Genomic DNA, 24083 nt, shown 5'->3' on the forward strand with positions numbered 1-24083 from the left:
ATACAGTACAAAGGAAACTTTCCAAATTTTACAGAACGGCACGGGTGCAGAGTCCTACTTATTATTGGGGGAAAAGAAACAGCATGTGACTGGACACTTGTTCCACATGTTGAATCGCCGCTGAGATAGAAACACACCGTAGAAGGCGGTATCCGTTTGAGTGCTATTTTGACAAGCACATACTTTACATGATTATTCTTATTGGAGTTTTAAAGAACAACTCTCAATATCGGAATGAAAAAGCCAAAAAAAAATCAAACTGAGTTTCATGGTAATTATGTTTTCCAAAATCTGTAGCATGCTTGGAATAAAGTACTGACGATAATCAGGCAGTGTCTGAAACTCTTAAGCTTTATCTACGCGCTCCCTAATTTAACGATCAAAATGAATGGACATTTCAATGCATTTTTCAGTTCCTCTCTGAATCTCGCTTGGGTCAAGACGTAAATGCAAGTGTTGGTGCAAGTACTGAGAAGTTGAAGCATCATTGAGGTAGATTCGGTGATATAACGAGGGTCAGAGTAGGAGTAATAATATTGGATGTTTGTAATTCGTGCATAGATTTGATACACAACCCGGGTAATCCATAACAGGATAAAACTACCGGATATGCTGAAGAGTAAAATTATGGATTTCCTTCGGTTCTCGATCTCTGTGTCCTTGAGATTCTCTCCATTACTCTGGCCCCGAAAGCCCTTGCGGACTCTACTGGCTATTAAAATACGTCTGACCGTCAGAACATTGAGCAGTACAATCATAATGAAGGGGACGCAAGGGGTTAGGACACGATGAAACATGTCAAATGCGCCCCAGATAGATGAACTAAAGAAACTTTTTTTAGCGATACAATCCCAAGGAACATTATCAATTGTGTAATATGGTTCATAGATGAAGTACCATGGGACAGATACGAAACAACCCACCATACTCACATTTCCTATAACTAGCGCTGCAGCTTTCGCTGTGCAGTACTTAGACTTCAGATTCTCACAACAAATTGCCACAAATCGATCAAAGGTGAATGCGACTGTGAGCCAGACAGAAACTATTGTGGTTGCAAACCTCAAAACGTAAATGAGACTACAAACAGGAGTAATATTCAGGAATGAATCTGGGTAATAAATCTGAGCATTCCACCGCAATATTGGATCGATGATAACGACGAGGAGATCGGCTGTTGACATTCCCACCAAGTAGTAAGTAATACATTTCGAGAGACCACACTGTCCTCGGGACAGGATCATAATGGCGATCAAGTTAACTGTAAAAGCGAGAAAAGGAATAAAATAATTAGTAAGCAGCAACTAACCGGACCTTAGGAAATCTTTTGCATTGGGTCTGCATCCAACCGTAAAACCTGATTCATGGACATGTGTTGTGCTACAGGCAGTGCATATAATCGTCAACAAGGAACTGGGAAGCTCATAAGAGGAGCGAAGAACATTAGGGCAGCATAGTAGCACAAGTGGATAGCACTGTTGCTTCACAGCGCCAGGATACCAGGTTCAATTCCCCGCTGTGTCACTATCTGTGTGGAGTCTTCACGTTCTCCCCGTGTCTGCGTGGGTTTCCTCAGGGTGCTCTGGTTTCCTCCCACAGTCCAAAGACGTGCAGGTTAGGTGGATTGGCCATGATAAATTGCCCTTGGTGACCAAAAAAGGTTGGAAGGGGTTATTGTGTTATGGGGATGGGGTGGAAGTGAGGGTTTAAGTGGGTTGGTGCAGACTCAATGGGCCAAATGGCTCCTTTTGCACTGTATGTTCTATGTTCTAAAGTGAGGGGTTACGAGACTTGATGAGCTGCAAATGACCTCATTGCCTGTGCATTGGCGATATCCTGTGCAGGATTAAGAGAGATTAATGGAGCTGGCATAAAATGGGAAAAAATTACTGAAGACCAAGATACTGATTTGAGGTTGCGCATGCCTTGATAGAGGCATCTGGAAATCAAGCCAGTGAGTAATATTTGGAGATAAGCAAAGCCTGTGCCGACCACGGTATCTGCCTAAACTCAAACCACATTTAAAGAGCGTATGGAAAAGTTTAGAACAATTGTGCTAGGCAAGTCTTTTACACAGAGGGTGGTAAACATACAGAACGCGCTGTCTGGGAGATAGTGGGGTGAGGTACGATAGAGGCATTTGAGGGGCATCTGGACAAATATGTGACTAGGGTGGGAATGGAAGGATACAGGCTCCGTAAGTGCATATGATAGCCTGTACGGTCATTCATAATCTTGTAGACCTCTATCCGGTTGACTCTCAACCTCCGTTGCCCCAGTGAGAACTGACCGAGTTTATCTAACCTCTCCTCATAGCTAGTGCCCTCTATACCAGACAACATCCTAGTAAACTGCTTCTCTACCCTCTCCAAAGCATCCACATCCTTCTGGTCGTGTGGCGACCAGATTTGTACACAATATTCCAAAGTAGGCCTAAGTAAGGTCCTGTAAAGCTGCAAAATGACTTGCCAATTTTTATACTCAGTACCCTGACCGATGAAGGCTAGCATGCTCTACACCTCCTTGACCACCTTGTCCACAAGCGTTGCCACTTTCAGTGATCGGTGGACATGCATGCCCAGATCTTTCTGCCCATACTCGCAAATGTTTGACCACTTACTGTGTAATTCCTACATGCATTGGACCTGCCAAAGTACATAACCTCACACTTGTCTGGATTGAACTCCATCTGCCATTTATTACTCCGCCCAAGACACCAACCAACAAAAGAACAAAGAACAAAGAACAAATAAAAGTACAGCGCAGGAACCGGCCCTTCGGCACTCCAAGCCCGCGCCGACCGTGCTGCCCGTCTAAATTAAAATCTTCTACACTTCTGGGATCTGTATCCCGCTATTCCCATCCTATTCATATATTCGTCAAGATGCCCCTTAAACTTCACTATCGTCCCTGCTTCCACCAGCTCCTCCGGCAGCGGGTTCTAGGCACCCAATACCCTCTGTGTAAAAAACTTGCCTTGTACATCTCCTCTAAACCTTGCCACTTGCATCTTAAACCTTTGCCCCCTAGTAATCGACCCCTCTACTCTGGAAAAACATCTCTGACTATCCATTCTGTCTGTAGCACTCATAATTTTGTAGACCTCTAGCAGGTCGCCGCTCAACCTCCTTCGCTCCAGTGAGAACAAACCAAGGTTATTCAACCTCTCCACATAGCTAATGCCCTCTGTACCAGGCAACATCCTGATAAATCCCTTCTGCACCCTCTCCAAAGCCTCAAAAACCAGTTTATTTCCTACTGTATCCTCTTCCAATCCTCTTCCCTATCCGCATCTCCACCAATTTTAGTGAAATCTGTAAACTTACTAATCAGACCAGATACATTTTCTTCCAAATCATTTATATAGACCACGAACAACAAAGGCCCTGGAACTGATCCCTGTGGAACACCGCTTGTCACAGCCTTACATTCAGAAAAGCTTCCTTGTACTGCTACCCTCTGACTTCTGTGCCCAAGCCAGTTCTGTATCCAACTTGCCAGCTCTCCTCTAATCCCATGTGACTTCACCTTTTGTACCAGTCTACCATATCTAAGGCTTTACTGAAGTCCATGTATACAACATCTCCTGCCTCTCCCTCATCTATCATCTGTGTCACTTCCTTGAAATACTCAATCAAATTAGTGAGGCACGACAGAGAATTCACTGGAGTTCTACGATAGAAAAATCCGTGCTGAACCCTCGCCAATTCTGGGATGGACGAGGGGCTCGGAGGGTAAAACTCCCGACTCTCGCACTTCAAATGGGCATGCGCAGGGCTGACAACGTCCAGCAGTTGTGCCATACAACATGGCGTTGGCCATGAATGGACCCTACCCACAGTCCACCACCTGGCTACCCTCTACCAGTCAAACCAGCCCTCATGGGAGCCCCCTCGGCCAGCAGCACGGATCCATGTGTGTGGTGGCGCTGGACAGTCTGCAGCCGCCAGACCAGTTTCCCAACTGCTGAGACCACATTGGATTGGATTGGATTGGATTTGTTTATTGTCACGTGTACCGAGGTACAGTGAAAAGTATTTTTCTGCAAGCAGCTCAACAGATCATTCAGTACATGGAAGAAAAGAGAATTAAACAAAATTCAAGAAAATACATGAGAATACATAATAGGGCAACACAAGATATACAATGTAACTACATAAGCATTGGCATCGGTTGAAGCATGCAGGGTGTAGTGTTAGTGAGGTCAGTCAATAAGAGGGTCATTTAGGAGTTTGGTGACAGTGGGGAAGAAGCTGTTTTTGAGTCTGTTCATGCGTGTTCTCAGACTTCTGAATCTCCTGCCCAATGGAAGAAGTTGGAAAAGTGAGTAAGCCGGGTGGGAGAGATCCTTGATTATGCTGCCCGCTTTCCCTCGGCAGCGGGAGGTAGGATGGGAGGCAGGTTCGTGTGATGGACTGGGCAGTATTCACGACTCTCATGTGTCCCATTGGGAGCTCATTCCATTGGGCGGACTTCAGATGTTGCGCCAATGCCATAGACCCACCATCCATGATCCTAGGGTGGCAGCTGCAGACTCAGTCCGAGGCCATCACAGTATGGGAAGGGCTGTTCACCGGGCAGGGGGGCTTTATTTCAGGCTGGGGGCAATGTGTGCAGACGGTCCTGGGTGCACGAGGGACTGATGCAGGGCATTATTGCGGTGGTCCAGATCCGCGGGCTGAGTCTGCCATGGAGCACGGCGTGGCTGCTATAGGCAGTCGCCATGCGCATGCGCAGCTTCTGACCTGGAAGTGCGAGTGTCTGCATTGGCAGCTGGAGCTGCGAGCTCTACGGCAGCTGTCTGCTGTCCCTCAGAAAAACTGGGAATTTGTGGCTTTTTGACCTGGCGTAAAAGATGTCCGCTTTCCCGATGGCTTGGGGACAAATTCCCTGAACCGGAGAATCCAACCCCACATTAGTAAGTGGCAGGAAGTGAGAATTGCACCAAGGGTGAAACAGTTGGGGGGCCAGAGAATCCTGCCTTCTATACTTGACCTTCAAAAAGAAGAAAAAGTGAATCAACAAGTGTCGCACAACAGATCCCCTCCAATTTATACACCATTCTGACTTGGAATGATATCACCAGTCCTTCAATATCAGTGCGCCAAAATCCTGGAAATCTCATGCTAAAGGCATTGCAGTTAACTCTACAACAGAAAGAAGCTCACCTTTTCAAAGGTTGATACGAATTGTGTATGAATGTTCATCTACCTGCTGTGGCTGAATGTAAAGAAAATCTTTCATATGGGTTTGCAAGCGCTTGGTGAGTTCATGTGGTGCGTTCTTGAAGGTCATACCACACAATTCTTATTGAATTCTTTGAGGATGTGACGAGACACATTGCTGAAGGTCGGGCAGTGGATGTGGCGTATATGGATTTTAGTAAGGCATTTGATAAGGTTCCCTATGGTAGGCACATTCAGAAAGTCAGGGGGCATTGGATACAAGGAAATTTGGCTGTCTGGATACAGAATTGGCTCGCCGAAAGCCGGGGCATCATGGTAGCACAAGTGGATAGCACTGTGGAATCAAAGCGCCAGGGTCCCAGGTTCGATTCCCCGCTGGGTCACTGTCTGTGCGGAGTCTGGACATTCTCCCCGTGCCTGCGTGGATTTCCTCCAGCTGCTCCGGTTTCCTCTGTAGCCATCTGGGATGGACACTTCCAACTAAGCACAGAGCAACTCACAAAGGCTGATGGGTAAAATGGATGCGCCCAGAGTCAGGCAGGTTCAGAGCCTGAAATGCATATTTGTCAGCAAAGTCCAGACGGTATCGAAACCCCGTCCCATTAGTATGTTAATCAGGCCGATTAGCAGGTGATGGCCCATCTCCCCCAACACAAAGGACCAGCTACCAGGACAGTCCCAGACATTTCGGCGCCACTCCCTGTCCCAGGGAAACGCAAACAACAGGGTCAATGACCGCTCGAGACATGCCCAGTCATCCAGATCCCCATCCACTTATTGGCTAAGGAATCGAACGGAGTGATCAGGGATCACCCAATTAGTGGGTGCACGGCACCCAATTAGGGGCAGCACGGTAGCATGGTGGTTAGCATAAATGCTTCACAGCTCCAGGGTCCCAGGTTCGATTCCCGGCTGGGTCACTGTCTGTGCGGAGTCTGCACGTCCTCCCCGTGTGTGCGTGGGTTTCCTCCGGGTGCTCCGGTTTCCTCCCACAGTCCAAAGATGTGCGGGTTAGGTGGATTGGCCATGCTAAATTGCCTGTAGTGTCCTAAAAAGTAAGGTTAAGGGGGGTTGTTGGGTTACGGGTATAGGGTGGATACGTGGGTTTGAGTAGGGTGATCCTACATCGAGGGCCGAAGGGCCTGTTCTGTGCTGTACTGTTCTATGTTCTAGTAAGGCCCAAATCGAAGGAATGCCCAAAAGTGCACGAAAGCTCCCAAGTATAAAGGAAGAGTTCACCATCTGCTCGCTCTCTTTTGGCCATTGCCAACTGCAGCAACACCAAAAACAAGTTCGAGTTCAACGGCCACTACTAGAAGGACGAGCCCAGCCGAGCAGCAGTTACCACTTTAAACCCGAGAGATCCAGAATTGAACAGGGGCCACTGTTTTCCTGACCTAAACCGGGTGCCCAAAGTTAAGTACAGGTTAGAACATAGAACATAGAACAGTACAGCACAGAACAGGCCCTTCGGCCCTCGATGTTGTGCCGAACAATGATCACCCCACTTAAACCCACGTAACCCGTATACCCGTAACCCAACAATCCCCCCATTAACCTTACACTATGGGCAATTTAGCATGGCCAATCCACCTAACCCGCACATCTTTGGACTGTGGGAGGAAACCGGAGCACCCGGAGGAAACCCACGCGCACACGGGGAGGACGTGCAGACTCCACACAGACAGTGACCCAGCCGGGAATCGAACCTGGGACCCTGGAGCTGTGAAGCATTGATGCTAACCATCATGCTACCGTGAGGCCCAAATTAGAAGCACGCCATGTTTCTGCCCGGTTCTGCCCGAAACCAGGTTGTCTTAGTAATAGGTGTAGTTTACTAGTAGTGTGTAGGTTGCATGACTGATTGTATGTAAATAGTTTACATTTGACCTTGACCTTGAACTAATTAACTGGTGTTTGGCTCTTTGATTGATAGCCAGTTGAAACTTATGGTGGTATCATTTGACTCTAAGCATTCGGACATAGACAATATAGAAAGAAACCACATTCACTGATTGCCCTAATTGGAACAGAGCCAGAGTAAAGACCTAGTAGTGAAGATAAAATGCACAACAGTTACTGGCGACATATGACGGGACTCGACTCAGAAGTGACTGTGTCACTCCGAGAGAACCCACAAAAGCATTTGAATTAGAAATCCAAATTGGCAAAGTAAAAGGCACCAGAAGCGAAACCAGTATCAACCAAAACCCTCAGAATTCAGAAGTGTGTAATCTGCATGTGAACTAACAAAGAGATATAAGGTAAACTTGATAGATTTTGTTGCGTGAAACTTTTGGGAGTTGCGTTAACCGGAAAATAGCGTAAGCCATACCCGTGTTTGCACCACCACTTTATTTCCCCTTGTTCCAAATTTCCGGTAAGAGAGAGAAGAGTATTTGTAGGGATGGCCATGAAGGCAATGGAACGCCTGATGCATCCACAAGAGCCCGAGGTTGCAACACCCAAGTGATCAGAACAGTGTCCCATTTGGGAAGAAGAGATCAGGAAATTCCTAAAGGGGAAAGGATGGCCCTTTTGGTCGTAATTTTGCTCCGATGAAGAGACAGGTTCTGGCAGCATAAGACAGACTTGGTGGGATAGCCTGAACGACATCCATAAAAAGAGTTTAGCTAAGGTTCGTAAGCCGATGGCAATCGTGTCCTGTCTGGCACAGAGGAGGTCGTGAAGATGCTCCGCAAGCAGCTAGAGGAGTAAGAGAAAGGTAGAGAGGGAGATTTAAGTGAGTGCGAAAAATTAACCGTACAGCTCCAGGAGTAGTTAGTGGTGAAGGACAAGGAAATGGATGATGTCAAGAGGGCACATCAATCCTGTCTCGCCCACCTTAGCAGCTTCCAAATCCAATATGATAAGGCCTACCAGGACACATAGCTTGCTGTACTGGTAAGAGAAGACGCAGAGAATCAGGTACAGATCCTAAAGAAACAATGCAATGATTTAAAAGCAGCCCTCCGAGCACTCCACAGTTCCACAATGGAACAGAGGCGATCATGCCAAATACAGGCAGCAAATTGCAAGTTTGCAATCCCTGCTATCAGTTCAAAATGGGATCAGAGACACCTTTGGCCCACAGCTTGACCAGGAAGATGGCCCCTATTGGCAGGAACTCAGCTCATCGACCTCAGGCTGCCAGGATGCTCGCGCTGTGACACAGAACATTTTTGGATGTCTTGTCTCCGCAAATGGTGGCTTAAAAAAACAATGAGGGAGTCACATATGGTGACGATTATAATAGGAACATTGACGTTACAGAGATACAGGCGGAAATATGAGATGTTAAACTCATGGTAACAGATGTGTTGATAACAGATGCTTGTTCCCTTAGTGAGATACAAAGACATTCGACGGTGAAGGAAAACCAAAACAAGATGAAGACGACCCTGATACTCGGCATCATGATCGTCGCTGGAACAGTCCAGTTGCGCGCGTTAACCACTTCTACTCCGCTCACCGCACAGGCCCCGGACATGACCACCAAACACAACACCCCCAGCCCAGACACTACACCGCACACACACCCAGCCACCGATACCCCACCATATGGTGTGAGTACCTCATCAAGTGGTATTCGCTGTCATACACAGGGGAAGACTTACTAGTAATAACCATATTGTACCGCATCATTCAGACAATTAGACTATGGAAATGGAGACGGAGAGCCTCCCCCCCTCTCTCCCCCCCCCCCCCCCCCCCCCCAGTATGTATCTCGGACTCCAGCAGACCTCACCCTCTTTCTGATCCTTTTCTTCAATAAATAATGTTTTTGTGAATAAAGTTTATTTTTCTGTGTATGTAAGTCTCAGTGATAGGAAGAAATGTGATGCTGCTATCGAATATTTTTTTTATATTGTAACATAAGTTTTTATATTTTAAATAGCAGCATGAGTGTAATCTAGTTAGAGGCAGTTAGAGATTCCCCTTATACATAATGTTAAATGGCCCCCTAGAGATTCTTAGACATATGTTGTTGTGGGAAATTAGGTAAATGTTTTTGGACCCGTAGGACGAGTAGAACCTCTCCTTGGTTAAGGGTACCCAACATCTCAAGAAAACAAAGAAGAACCAGTATTGTGATCCTACACGTTTCACAATGTGGATCAAGAGGACGGACTGTAGCCATCTGGGATGGCCACTTCCAACTAAGCACAGAGCAACTCACAAAGACTGATGGGTAAAATGGACAAGCCAAGAGTCAGGCAGGTTCAGAGCCTGAAATGCATATTCGTCAGCAAAGTCCAGACTGTATTGAAACCCCGTCCCATTAGCATGTTAATCAGGCCGATTAGCAGGTGATGGCCCATCTTCCCCAACACAAAGGACCAGCTACCAGGACAGTCCCAGAAATTGCGGCGCCACTCCCTGTCCAAGGGTCAATAGGGTGAATGACCGCTCGAGACACGCCCACTCATCCAATCCCCACCCACTTATTGGCTAAGGAATCGAACGGAGTGATCAGGGATCACCCTAATTAGTAAGGCCCAAAGCGAAGGACCACCCAAAAGAGCACAAAAGTCCCCAAGTATAAAGAACAAAGAACAAAGAAAATTACAGCACAGGAACAGGCCCTTTGGCCCTCCAAGCCTGCGCCGATCCAGATCCTTTATCTAAACCTGTCTCCTATTTTCCAAGGTCTACTTCCCTCTGTTCCCGCCCATGCATATACCTGTCTAGATGCTTCTTAAATGATGCTATCGTGCCCGCCTCTACCACCTCCGCTGGTAAAGCGTTCCAGGCACCCACCACCCTCTGCGTAAAAAACTTTCCACGCACATCTCCCTTAAACTTTCCCCCTCTCACCTTGAAATCATGACCCCTTGTAACTGACATCCCCAGTCTTGGGAAAAGCTTGTTGCTGTCCACCCTGTCCATACCTCTCATAATTTTGTAGACCTCAATCATGTCCCCCCTCAACCTCCGTCTTTCCAACGAAAACAATCCTAATCTACTCAACCTTTCTTCATAGCTAGCACCCTCCATACCAGGCAACATCCTGGTGAACCTCCTCTGCACCCTCTCCAAGGCATCCACATCCTTCTGGTAATGTGGCGACCAGAACTGCACGCAGTATTCCAAATGTGGCCGAACCAAAGTCCTATACAACTGTAACATGACCTGCCAACTCTTGTACTCAATACCCCGTCCGATGAAGGCAAGCATGCTGTATGCCTTCTTGCCAACTCTATCAACCTGCGTTGCCACCTTCAGGGTACAATGGACCTGAACTCCCAGATCACCCTGCACATCAATTTTCCCCAAGACCCTTCCATTGACCATATAGTCCGCTCTTGAATTTTATCTTTCAAAATGCATCACCTCACATTTGCCTGGATTGAACTCCATCTGCCATTTCTCTGCCCAACTCTCCAATCTATCTATATTTTGTTGTATTCTCTGACAGTCCTCCTCGCTATCTGCAACTCCACCGATCTTAGTATCAACTGCAAACCTGCTAATCAGACCACCTATACCTTCCTCCAGGTCATTTATGTAGATCACAAACAACATTGGTCCGAGCACGGATCGCTGTGGAACACCACTAGCCACCCTTCTCCATTTTGAGACACTCCCTTCCACCACTACTCTCTGTCTCCTGTTGCCCAGCCAGTTCTTTATCCATCTACCTAGTACACCCTGACCCCATACGACTTCACTATTTCCATCAACATGCCATGGGAAACCTTATCACACGCCTTACTAAAGCCCATGTATACGACATCTACAGCCCTTCCCTCAACAATTAACTTTGTCACTTCCTCAAACAATTCTATTAGGTCTGTAAGACATGACCTTCCCTGCACAAAACCATGCTGCCTATCACTGATAAGTCTATTTTCTTCCAGATGTGAATAGATCCTATCCCTCAGTATCTTCTCCAACAGTTTGCCTACCACTGACATCAAGCTCACAGGTCTATCATTCCCTGGATTATCCCTGCTACCCTTCTTAAACAAAGGGACAAAATTAGCAATTCTCCAGTCCTCCGGGACCTCACCCGTGCTCAAGGATGCTGCAAATATATCGGTTAAGGCCCCAGCTATTTCGACCCTCGCTTCCCTCAGTAACCTGGGATAGATCCCATCTGGTCCAGGGGACTTGTCCACCTTAATGTCTTTTAGAATACCCAAAACTTCCCCCTTCCGTATGACAACTTGACCGAGAGTATTTAAACATCCATCCCTAGCCTCAACATCCGTCATGTCCCTCTCCTTTGTGAATACCGATGCAATGTACTCATTAAGAATCTCACCCATTTCCTCTGAGTCCATGCATAAATTCCCTATTTTGTCTTTAAGTGGGCAAATCCTTTCTCTAGTTGCCCTCTTGCTCCTTACATACGAATAAAATGCTTTGGGATTTTTCTTAACCCTGTTAGCCAAAGATATTTCATGACCCCTTTTAGCCCTCTTTATTGCGCATTTGAGATTCGTCCTACTTTCCCGATATTCCTCCAAAGTTTCATCAGTTTTGAGTTGCCTCGATCCTACGTATGCTTCCTTTTTCATCTTAGCTAGTCGCACAATTTCACCTGTCATCCATGGTTCCCTAATCTTGCCATTTCTATCTTTCATTTTCACAGGAACATGTCTGTCCTGCACATTAATCAACCTTTCCTTAAAAGACTTCCACATTTCAAATGTGGATTTACCCTTAAACAGCTGCTCCCAATCCACATTCCCTAGCTCCTGCCGAATTTTGTTATACTCAGCCTTTCCCCAATTTAGTACTCTTCCTTTTGGACCCCTCTTGTCCTTGTCCATGAGTATTCTAAAACTTACGGAATTGTGATCGCTATTCCCAACGTAATCACCGACTGAAACATCAACCACCTGGCCGGGATCATTCCCCAATACCAGGTCCAGTATGGCCCCTTCCCAAGTTGGACTATTTACATACTGCTCTAAAAAATTCTCCTGGATGTTCCTTACAAACTCTGCTCCACCTACGCCTCCAACACTACACGAATCCCATTCAATGTTGGGGAAGTTAAAATCTCCCATCACAACCACCCTATTGCTCCTACATTTTTCTATAATCTGTCTGCATATTTGTACCTCTACTTCATGCTCACTTTTGGGAGGCCTGTAGTAAAGTCCCAACAATGTTACTGCACCCTTCCTATTTCTCAGCTCCACCCATATTGCCTCAGTGCTCGAATCCTCCATCATGCCCTCCTTAATCACAGCTGTGATATCATCTGTGATGAGTAATGCAACTACTCCACCCCTTCTACCTCCCTCTCTATCCCTCCTGAAGCATCTATACCCTGGGATATTTAGTTGCCAGTCTTGCCCATCCCTCATCCAAGTCTCAGTAATACCAATAGCATCATATTCCCAGGTACTGATCCAAGCCCTAAGTTCATCTGCCTTACCTGCTACACTTCTCGCATTAAAACAAATGCACCTCAGACCACCTTTGCGTTCATCATCTCTTCCCTGTCTACTCTTCCCCTTAGTCACATTGAGTTTATTGTCTCGTACCTTACTGGCTTTAGTTGCTGCTTTGTTACTGACCTCTAACTTCCTAATCTGGTTCCCATCCCCCTGCCACATTAGTTTAAAACCTCCCCAACAGTGTTAGCAAAAGCACCCCCTCGGACATTGGTTCCAGTCCTGCCCAGGTGTAGACCATCCGGTTTGTAATGGTCCCACCGCCCCCAGAACCAGTTCCAATGTCCCAAAAATCTGAACCCCTCCCTCCTGCAGCATCTCTCAAGCCACGTATTCATTCTGACTATTCTTGAATTTCTACTCTGACTGTCCCACGGCACTGGTAGCAATCCTGAGATAACTACCTTTGAGGTCCTACTTTTTAACTTATCTCCTAACTCCCTAAATTCTGATTGTAGGACCTCATCCCTTTTTTTACCTATATCATTGGTGCCTATATGCACGACGACAACTGGCTGTTCACCCTCCCCCTTCAGTATGTCCTGCAGCCGATCGGAGACATCCCTGACCCGAGCACCCGGGAGGCAACATACCATTCAGGAGTCTCGTTTTCGACCACAGAAACGCCTGTCTACTCCCCTTACAATTGAATCCCCTATGCCAGTCTTTTTCCCGCCCTTCTGTGCAGCAGAGCTAGCCACAGTGCCATGAGCCTGGCTATTACTGCCTTCCCCTGGGAGTCATCTCCCCCAACAGTATCCAAAACGGTATACCTGTTTTGGAGGGAGATGACCGCAGGGGACACCTGCACTGCCTTCCTGCTCTTTCTCTGCCTTTTGGTCACCCATTCCCTGTCTCTGTCACCAATCCTAATCTGCGGTGTGACCAACTCACTGAACATGCTATCCATGACCTCCTCAGCATCGCGGATGCTCCAAAGTGAGTCTATCCGCAGCTCCAGAGCCGTCATGCGGTCTAACAGGAGCTGCAGCTGGACACACTTCCCGGACATGAAGAAGTCACGGGCATCGGCCGCGTCCCTGAACTCCCACATTGCACACGAGGAGCATAACACGGGTCTGGGATCTCCTGCCATTTTTACCCTTTACCTAAACTGATTACAAATATAGTATCAAATAATTAATAAGTGAAAGGAATAAAGATTTTACTTACCGATCACAATACTCACCAACACACGAAGAGTTAAATTTATCCCAGCAACTGCTAATTGGAGCACTTTCCCTGCCAGCCAATCAGGTCACTGCTTTGCTGTGATGTCACCCTTCAAGGTAAGTTTTTAAAGAGATAAACTTACCTTCCCGACAACCACGGTTGTTTTTTTTTTTGGTTAGAGGAGGGGGTTGGGAGGGAAACACTGAGGAAGTGTTTCAGGTAAAATTGTCACTTGAGAACAGCCCCTTCACAAACCACCTTCAAATTAGGCTGACCGCACTGCACGTATGCAAATCTCCCCGGAACAACCAATCAGTAGCTCCGCTCTGCTGCCCTCTGCTGGATGCTTGCTTGCACTCGAACTCCTCAGGTCTCTATCGCACGTACACCTCCAAATTAGGCTGACTGCACTGCACGTATGCAAATCTCCCCGGAACAACCAATCAGTAGCTCCGCTCTGCTGCCCTCTGCTGGAAGAGTTCACCATATGCTCGCTCTCTTTTGGCCTCGGTACCCCGGTCACGGCCATTGCCAACTGCAGCAACACTAGAAGCAAGTTCAAGTTCAACACCCACTACCAGAAGGGGGAGCCCAGCCGAGCAGTAGTTAAATCCAAGAGATCCAGAATTGAACAGCGGCCACTGTTTTCCTGACCTAAACCGGGTGTCCGAAGTTAAGTACAGTTTTTCTTAGTAATAGGTGTAATTAACTAGTGTTGCATGACTGATTATATGTAAATAAAGTACCCTTGACCTTGAACTAACTAACTCGTGTTTGGCTCTTGGATTGATAGCCGGTTCAAACTTGTGGTGGCATCATTCTATACCTGGCGACTCTAAGCATCTGGACAGTGACAATATAGATAGAAAGGTTTAGCACAACATCGTGGGCCAAAGGCCCTGTTCTGTGCTGTATTTTTCTATGTTCTAAGGCAAATTCACTGATTGCCCTAATTGGAACAGAGCCAGAGTAAAGACCTAGTAGTAGAGATAAAACGCAAAACACCTCCCACAGCCCAAAGCTGTGCCAGTTCGGTGGATTGGCCATGATAAATTGCCCTGAGTGACCAAAAAGGTTAGGAGGGGTTATTGGGCTATGGGGATAGGGTCTTAAGTGGGTCGGTGCAGATTTGATGGGCCGAAGGGCCTCCTTCTGCACTGTATGTTCTATGTTCCATGAAAGAAGAGAGCGAGTGGTAGTGGATGGAAAGTATTCTGACCTGGAGGTCGGTGGCCAGTGGTGTCTTGCAGGAATCTGTTCTGCGACCTCTCATCTTTGTGTTTTTTATAAATGACTTGGATGAGGAAGTGGAAGTGTGGGTTAGTAAGTTTGCCGATGACACAAAAATTTGTAGTGTCGAAAGGATAGTGTCGAAGGCTGGTACAGGACATTGACAGGATGCAGAGCTGGGTGGGAAGTTGCAGATGAAGTTCAACCAAGATAAATGTGAAGTGATTCATTTTGGAACGTCGAATTTGAATGCTGAATGCAGAGTTAAAGACAGGTTTCTTGGAAGTGTGGAGGAACAGAAGGAGTTCCTTAAGAAACAGGCCCCATGGAAATGGCTTCCACAGCACATGGATGCCGGAGACACATTGAAACACGCCCTAAGCACAGTTCCCGCATTGCAAGCTCCAGATCCACACTCCCCATACACGATAGAGCTAGCAACCACTGACCAAACCCTTTCGGCCAAACACCTACATGAAAGGCCCCACGGGTGCCTCACGAGTTTTAGATCCAGTAGACCAGGGAGTTTAAGCCTGCAAAAGACACCTGTTAGCAGCTTTCTGGGAGGTACAGTACTTCTCGTACATTAGTGGGCAGCACGGTAGCATGGTGGTTAGCATAAATGCTTCACAGCTCCAGGGACCCATGTTCGATTCCCGGCTGGGTCACTGTCTGTGCGGAGTCTGCACGTCCTCCCCGTGTGTGCGTGGGTTTCCTCCGGGTGCTCCGGTTTCCTCCCACAGTCCAAAGATGTGCGGGTTAGGTGGATTGGCCATGCTAAATTGCCCGTAGTGTCCTAAAAAAAGTAAGGTTAAGGGGGGGGGGGTTGTTGGGTTACGGGTATAGGGTGGATACGTGGGTTTGAGTGGGGTGATCACTGCTCGGCACAACATCGAGGGCCGAAGGGCCTGTTCTGTGCTGTACTGTTCTACGTTCTATAACTCAACCCCGTAACCATTCTGACCGAGCACATCCCGACACAGCTCTTATCAGACGGTAGATTAAAAGATCGCACAGTAACCAAATTCGAGCAGCGCGCTGCAGCCTACTCCTACAAGGACGCAAGATGGGGACTCCCGCATAGTATTGAGTTGGACCAAGGTTCGTACTTCACAGGCAGGGTCATGAAAAACGTCATGACATTTTTTGGCATAAAACAGAAGTTTCACATTTCCTGTCACCCACAGCCCAGCAGCATTGTGAGACGCATGAATCGGACTCTAAAGACCACACTTAGGAAGATAGTACAGCAACATAACACTTCTTGGGACACAGTGCTCCCATTCGCACAGATGTTTATTAGAAACAAGGTGTCGAGTTCGACAGGTTACACCCCCCATACCCTCATGACCGGACAACCCATGAAGGGTACCGAATATTTATTTGGTCTTGATTTGGCCAGCCCCCCAGTCACCGCTCTGACCCACAAGAAAGCGGTCCAAAACATGTTGGAGAATATTAAAGCAGTGCAGCTCGCTGCAGCCATTCAACTAGGTGCTAGACAAAAGCAGAATAAGGCCTACTTTCATAAGACAGTACACCCGACAGAGTTTACAGGTGGACAGCAAGTCATGATCTCCCGGTACAATCCCAGTTCATTCATCTCCCCTAAATTTGCAGGACCCTACTCAATCTCTGCAGCGCCGGCCCTAGGGTTGCTGGCGCCCCGGGCAAGCTGAACTTCGGCGCCCTTCGGGGGGGCGAGGGGGTGGGGCCGAGGGCGCGTGGGCGGGGCCGAGGGGGCGGGGCTGAGCCCGGGGCCGAGGGGGGGCGGGGCCGAGGGGGGGCGGGCCGAGGGGGGGGCGGGCCGAGGGGGGGGCGGGCCCGAGGCCGAGGGGGGGCGGGCCCGAGGCTGAGGGGGGGGCGGGCCCGAGGCCGAGGGGGGGGGGCGGGCCCGAGGCCGAGGAGGGGGACGGGTCCGAGGCCGAGGGGGGGGGGCGGGCCCGAGGCCGAGGGGGGGGGCGGGCCCGAGGCCGAGGGGGGGGCGGGCTGAGGGGGGGGGGCGGGGCCGAGGGGGCTGGGGGCGGCAGACGGAGGTCGGAGGGGGGGCGGATGGGCCGCCCTGGGGGAGGGTGGCCACTGCGCATGCGCTGGTTGGCACCGGCCCAACTGCGCATGCGCGGGACCCTAGTCTCTGGCACATGGCGCCCCGGGCGACTGCCCAAGTTGCCGGTACCTTGGGCCGGCCCTGAATCTCTGATAAAGTAAGCCCCTCAGTTTACAAAATCATATATCCTAATGGAAAGTCAGGATGGTTCCATATAAACCAGCTTAAGGTTTATGGAACGCAGTGCAGCCACTCGCACTACCTCTCATTGGCAATGGCAGACAGCAGAGACCCGCCCACTGACAACCCAAACCCACCTTCCCCCAGCAGCGAGAGCATGTCCACAGACACGACCTTGACTCCGTCCCCAGAGTCAAATTTCACCCGAACACTTGATTCGGTTGCTAGCGACAGTACAACTGACACCCTTGAGAGACCCGAACAATGGAAACACAGATCAGGCCCCAGTCCCTACAGCCCCAGAGACACCGACCACGATATGTTCGGCCCCTCAGAGACAATCTATTAGCCGTTACCAGAACCTGACCCATCACCCGACGATAGCGACACCCCCTTGCCCCCCACCCTACAGAATTTGAAACATTGGCACCGCGATCATTCCTGTCATCTGACAGGAATGTGTAAATAGCAGGTGGGGGGATAGCAGGTGGGGCGACCACATTGGTACACGCCGCATTGGCACTAAAACTCCAGGCATGAGTTTGGCACCAGGAGATGGTGATGACTCCGGGTCTGACTCCCACCATGCTAATCCCTTTGAGACCCTTTTTCAGATGGAAGGTGTCCAGATGATGAGAGAAAGGAGCCGATTGAGATTTACGGTGTCTTATTCCCTGATGGAACCTGCCCACTTTCTTCTTTAGTTAGTTTTTAATGTGGAATGTTCTCTCTCTTGTATGATTTTGCATGTCAACCTCAGACACATTTCTTGATACGGTAATGACCTCTCTTCTGATGCCACATGGCAGTTCAAGGCACAAGTTTGCTGGAAGCCCATATATCCTTAAATTCTTACTGCTCTTGAAAAGTCACTCAGGCAGTGGAGTAACAGCACTGATCCCTGCCCTGCCTGAGGACCCCCTATGCATTTGGTCAGCCAAGCTCGGGTAGTGGAGCAATGGCACTGATCACTGCCCTAACCGGGGATTTCACCCTTTCCTGCCCTGCCGCAGACCATACGCACCCCATTCGGAGAATTATTTTCGAAACTCTTCTGCTGTTCTTTTTACAACTGTGGTTTAAAGAATGAACTGTTGCCACAACTTTTGTCCCCTTTCCGGCAACCCTTCAATTGCTATCCCCCCACCTGCTATTTACACATTCAAAACACTTGATTGAAACAAGTTTGCAGAGGATGGAGAAATTGTCCGCTCACTCAGCCCATCAAACACAGGCTGCCAGAGTGCTCGCACTGTGAAAGAATATTTTTTTTCGGATGTTTGGTCTCCCAAATGGTAGTTTAAAAAAAATTGAGGGAGTCACATAAGGTGACGATTCTAAATGGGAAATTGATGAGAAGGAGAAACAGACAGACAAACGAGATATTAAGCAACAAGATAATAACAGATATTATGCTTGTACCACCAGGAAGATACGGATACCTCAAGACGGAGAAAGACACCGACAAGATGAAGGCGAACCTGATGACCTGCATCGTGATCGTCGTTAGATCAATACAATTGCGTGCATTAGTGGACCCTACACCCCTCGCCACACAGGCCCTAAACATGACCACCCAACACGACACCACCTAGCCCGGACACTACACCACACATTGACACAGCCACTGATACCTCCACATGGTGTGAGAATATCATAAAATGGTACTCCCTTTCGTACACAGTAGAGGCCCTACTGGTTATAGCTATATTTTGCAGAGTCAACCAGATGATCAGACTTCGGAAATGGTGAAGGATACAAACTCAGAGCCCCTTTCCTCGGAATCCAGCAAACCCCACACTGTTTCCGAACCCTTCCTCACTAATAGATTCTGCGGTTGTTGTTGTTTTTAATAAAGTTACTTTCTTTGTACATGGACATTAGTGATAAGTAGGAATGTGATGCTGCTATTGGTTATTTTGTATTGTGAGATAAGTTCTTTAGTTAGTAGATAGCAGCATAAGTGTAGTTTAGTTAAAGACAGTTAGAGGTTCCCATTTTTGTGTAAAGAGACTGAAATGTATGTTTGAATGTTATAGTGCCCCCTTAGAATTTTTAGAGATATGTGTTGTAATAGGGAAAACGTAGGTACCTATTTTGACCCATAGTTCAGAGTAGGATAGAACCTGTCCTTGATTGAGGGTATCGGCATGTCAGAGAACAGGAGTAGATCCAGTAGAGTGATCCTTCACGCTTCTCATTGAGGATCAAGAGGACGGAATGTAACCATCTGGGCTGGCCACTTACAACCAGGAACAGGGAAGGTCACAAAGCATAGCGGGAAAAATGGACAATGCAAGATTCAGGCAGACTCAGAGTCTGAATGGATATTTGCAAGTCAGGAATCCAGACGGTATTGAAACACCCAACTGATTAGCATTTGATGGCCCATCTCCGCCAGACTAAGGACTGATACTTGAGCGACCGATACAACCCCAGACATTTCGGCACCACCCCCTATACTCGGGAAGTGAAAACAACCGCTTAGGACACAGCCAGCCATCAAGGCACCCATCCTTTTATTGGTTCGAATCAAACACCGTGATCAGAAATCACCCAATTAGTGGGGCCCAAACTGAAGGACCACCCAAAAGAGCATGAAAACCCCCAAGAATAAAAAAAGAGAGAGAACCATGTGTTCGGTCTCTCTTGAACCTGGTGCTCTGGCAACGTCTACTTCCAGCACCACCAGATGGAAGTTCAAATTCAACGCCTGCTACCAGATGGATGAGCCTAGCCGAGCAGCAGTTACTTCTACAGACCCGATAGATCCAGAATCAAACAACGGCCACTGTTCCTCTGACCTAAGCTGGGTGCCTGAAGTTAAGTACAGGTTGTCATAGTCGATAGGTGTAGTTTAACTTGTAGTGTTTATGTTGCATGATTAATTGTGTGTGTAAATAAAGTACGCTAGATCTTGAACTAACTAACTGTTTTTTGGCTCTTTGATTGATAGCCGGTTGAACCTTGTGGTGGTATCATTTGATACCTGGCAACTCTGAGTAATATAGTATAGATACCTAAAGAAAGGAGGGCAACCTCACTGACTGCCATATTTATAGTACATAAAAAAGGCAACAGTTATTGGTGACATTTGACGGGACTCGACCCAGAAGTGACCGTGTCCTACAGAGAACCCACAAAAGCGTTTGAATTAGAAATCCAAATTGGCAAAGTAAAGAAACCACAAGTGGAACCAGTATCGATCAAACCTCCAAAATTCGGAAGTGTTCCTGTCCTGAACTTTTCTTTGTTCTTTGTATAACCAAAACACCAGAACCTTGGTAAGGCCGCACTTGGAATATTGCGCACAATTCTGGTCGCCACACTACCAGAAGGATGTGGAGGATTTGGAGAAGTTGAAGAGGAGGTTTACCAAGATGTTACCTAGTCTGGCGGGTGTTAGCTATGCAGCGAGGCCGCATTGAATCATATTGTTATCATTAGAACAACAGAAGTTGAGGGGTGAACTGACAGAGGTTTACAAAATTATGAGGGGCATTGAGAGAGTGGATGGGCAGGCACTCTTTACAAAGTTGGAAGGGTCATTCATTAGGGGGCATAGGTTTAACGTCCATGGGGCAAGGTTCAGAGGAGTCGTTCAAGGGAGGTTTTTCCTCACAGATGGTGGTGAGTGCCTGGACTGCGTTTCTAGGGGAGGTTGTGGAAGCAGATACATTTATGGCATTTAAAAATCATTTCAATGAATACATGGATAGGCTGGGTGTATAAATGGAGGAATACGGCACAAGGGCAGCACGGTCACACAGTAGTTAGTATATTTGCTTCACAACTCCATGGTCCCAGGTTTGATTCCCCGTTTGGGTCACTGTATGTCCGGAGTCTGCACGTTCTCCCCGTGCCTGTTGGGTTTCCTCTGGGTGCTCCGGTTTCCTCCCACGGTCCAAAGATGTGCAGGTTAGGTGGATTGGCTATGCTATGTTGCCCCGAGTGTCCAAAAGGGGTAAGGTGGGGTTACGGGGATAGGTTGGAGGTGTGGGGTTAGGGCGGAGGTATGGGCCTGGGTAGGGCGCTTGTTCCAAGGGCTGAATGGGCCGAATTGTCTCCTTCATAGAACAGTACAGCACAGAACAGGCCCTTCGGCCCTCCATGTTGTACCGAGCTTTGTCTGAAACCAAGATCAAGCTATTCCACTCCAGTCATTCTGGTGTGCTCCATATGCCTACATCCCTCTTACATCTCGCACCCTGAACCTTATAGTTATGTCCCCTTGTAACAGCTACATCCACCCGAGGAAATAGTCTCTGAATGTCCACTCTATCTATCCCCCTCATCATCTTATAAACCTCTATTAAGCCTCTCATCCTCCTACGCTCCACAGAGAAAAGCCCTAGCTCCCTCAATCTTTCCTCATACGACCTATCCTCCAAACCAGGCAGCATCCTGGTAAATCTCATTTGCACCCTTTCCAATGCTTCCACATCCTTCCTATAGTGAGGTGACCAGAACTGCACACAATATTCCAAATGTGGTCTCACCAGGATCATGTACAGTTGCAGCATAACCCCATGGCTCTTAAACTCAAGCCCCCTGTTAATAAACTGCACTGCAAATTCTATGATAAGGAAATGCTGAGGGGTTTGGCCAAGATTGGTATCATGATTGGTACAGGCTTGGAGGGTCAAAGGGTTTGTTCCTGTGCTATATTGTCCTTTGTTCTTTGTTCTATGAGCGCCTTTGTCAGGCCGCAGCCAATACAGTTAACAAATAACTGGAAGGCGGGACCCTCCACAAATGATCCCATCAAATTTGATGAGGGAGCGAGTCAAAATAAAGTGCTGAAAATTTTGCAACTATCTTCGGTCAGAGATGCTGAGTGAATGATACATTTCCTCACATCCGAATTCGCACAAATTCCATTCTACAGCTAATTCGATTAATTCTAAGTATTATTACAAAGAGAGGGTGAGGATGGCGTGGAGTAAGCACCGAGACACTGAATACAGACAACATTCCGCAATAAGACTGAAGGTCTCTGCTCCCGCAATGCCTGGTCACAACAGTATAAGACAGTGGCCATCTAATAACAACAGATAAACTAACCTTCTCTCCTTCACTAAAAACGATATTGTCATAGTTGAATTCATCTATCAGCATCTTGTTGTGCACCATTGGCAGAAACTTAACTGGAGTATCAATATAACTGCAGGGTTAACACGAGAAAATCAGATGTTCTGAATTATGCGGTGGGCCATTCTCGCCCATCCTCCTCGAAGCCTGTCCAACATCTCTCATTCATATAATAGGTTTAGAAACATAGAAATTAGGAGCTAGCAGAGGGCATCCGGCCCTTAGATTTTGCTCCATCATGGCTGATATTCCAACTGCAAATAGCCTGATGCTTCCTTCCCCCATATCCCGCTGAGCCCCTTCATTCCAAGTGCGATATCCAACTGCTTCTTGAAAACATACAATGTTTTGACTTCCGCCCATAAATTGGAGATATAAAATCTAGTCGCCAATTCAGCTTGAGGACCTGACAAGAAAACATGAGGATTGCAAGACCTACAACAACAGAATAAGTATTCAAATGCCTCTTCTCTTTGGGCTTGTCTTAGTTTCAGTATCTCTTTTTCTCACTTAATTTCTGATTGCTATTTTCATTTGGCATTTGTCCTTCCATTTATCTGTTGCTCCATTGCTCATTTTGCGTCAATCTGCATTCTCTGTATTCTGTTTCCCAAAGCCCATTCCCCATGCGTCTCAATCCTAACATGCTGCAATGTTTTTCACGACACAATTTTTTTTCTGAGTGACTTTGTTAGATACTGAACCTTTTATGCGTTGATCCGTGTTTCCACTGATCGTTTTACTCTTCATCTATCCATCTGCATTGTTCCTTGCACATATAATGCATAACATAAACACAATTACATGGTTATTTCGGACACATTAACTGAGATCAGTTCTGCTATAATTATAAAATATAGCATTAGATGGCGCGACTGTTCAATGAACAAATAAGGGCAGTGTTACTGTTATTCAGAATGTAAAGGTAAATGAAATAACTCAATAATCCATAATTTTGCAGTGCAAAATGATACAGGGAAAATTTAAGACGACTAATTTTTCAATAGATTATCGTGATCTTAACTAATATACAGTGAACCAGAGAAGAAATTGTGAAAGCGTCAGAGACAGTGATAATGTGAAAAGATTTGCCAAGAGTGACAACCCGTGATAATGTGATATTATTTCACAGCACTGGTAACCGTATGATTTCTGAGGAAGGACAATATACTGCCCTACATGTAACACTTGAAACTTTAAACTGCCTCATGACCAACCATTGAAAGCATTTACGAAAAAAATGTCCCTAAAAACGAACTGTTTGCAATTCCTAGTTGGCTGATCCATGCTCCTAGTCCACACATGGCATTGCAGTCAGTTCAGTCCAAAGAAAAATCTAACATAAATGACATAAATGACAACAAATAAAAACCGGTGTGAATATCATACTGCTGTTACAAGACTGAAAGAAAAACATATTGAGAGCATTAAACCATTGAAAACAAATGGGGTGGGGGCAGACAACTCTCTCAGAGATACGTAAATAAATAATCATTTCAACTGAACATCGCAGTTAACACTTACGTTCATCATAAACAGGTGAAATAAAAGCTTACCAGGAACTCCAACCGCTGAAAGAACAGGATAGTAAATGCGTTCTATCTGAAGGATTGCCGGTTTTCCCATCTCAATATGACCTCTGTTTGCGTGGAAACTGCAGCTTTTCTGGGCGCTGTGAGTCGATGCTTTCTAATGGGCTCTGATATATATATGGAGAGAGAGAGAACATTATACTGACACGGTATACACTTGATCATAGCTATT

At 47.1% G+C, this 24083-nt stretch overlaps 1 protein-coding gene across 1 annotated transcript; it reads right to left on the reverse strand.

Annotated features, from left to right (window-relative positions):
* Window positions 1–356: 356 nt before the first annotated feature.
* LOC119954775 (probable G-protein coupled receptor 139) lies at window positions 357–24083 on the reverse strand. Its single transcript, XM_038780316.1, has 2 exons — window positions 23876–24083; window positions 357–1261 (listed from the first exon to the last, which is right to left on the reverse strand). Exons 1-2 carry the CDS (start codon window positions 23943–23945, stop codon window positions 357–359), a joined length of 975 nt encoding a protein of 324 aa, XP_038636244.1. The 5' UTR covers window positions 23946–24083.

This window comes from Scyliorhinus canicula, chromosome 20 (genome assembly GCF_902713615.1).
Source record: "Scyliorhinus canicula chromosome 20, sScyCan1.1, whole genome shotgun sequence".
Classification (NCBI taxonomy): domain Eukaryota; kingdom Metazoa; phylum Chordata; class Chondrichthyes; order Carcharhiniformes; family Scyliorhinidae; genus Scyliorhinus; species Scyliorhinus canicula.

Excerpts from the sequence above, each read along its gene's own strand:
- LOC119954775 (XM_038780316.1), bottom strand. The coding sequence starts at position 23,945 with ATGGGAAAACCGGCAATCCTTCAGATAGAACGCATTTACTATCCTGTT. Across the intron at positions 1,262-23,875 it reads TTCAGCGGTTGGAGTTCCTG|TTAACTTGATCGCCATTATG; the intron begins GTAAGCTTTTAT and ends TCGCTTTTACAG.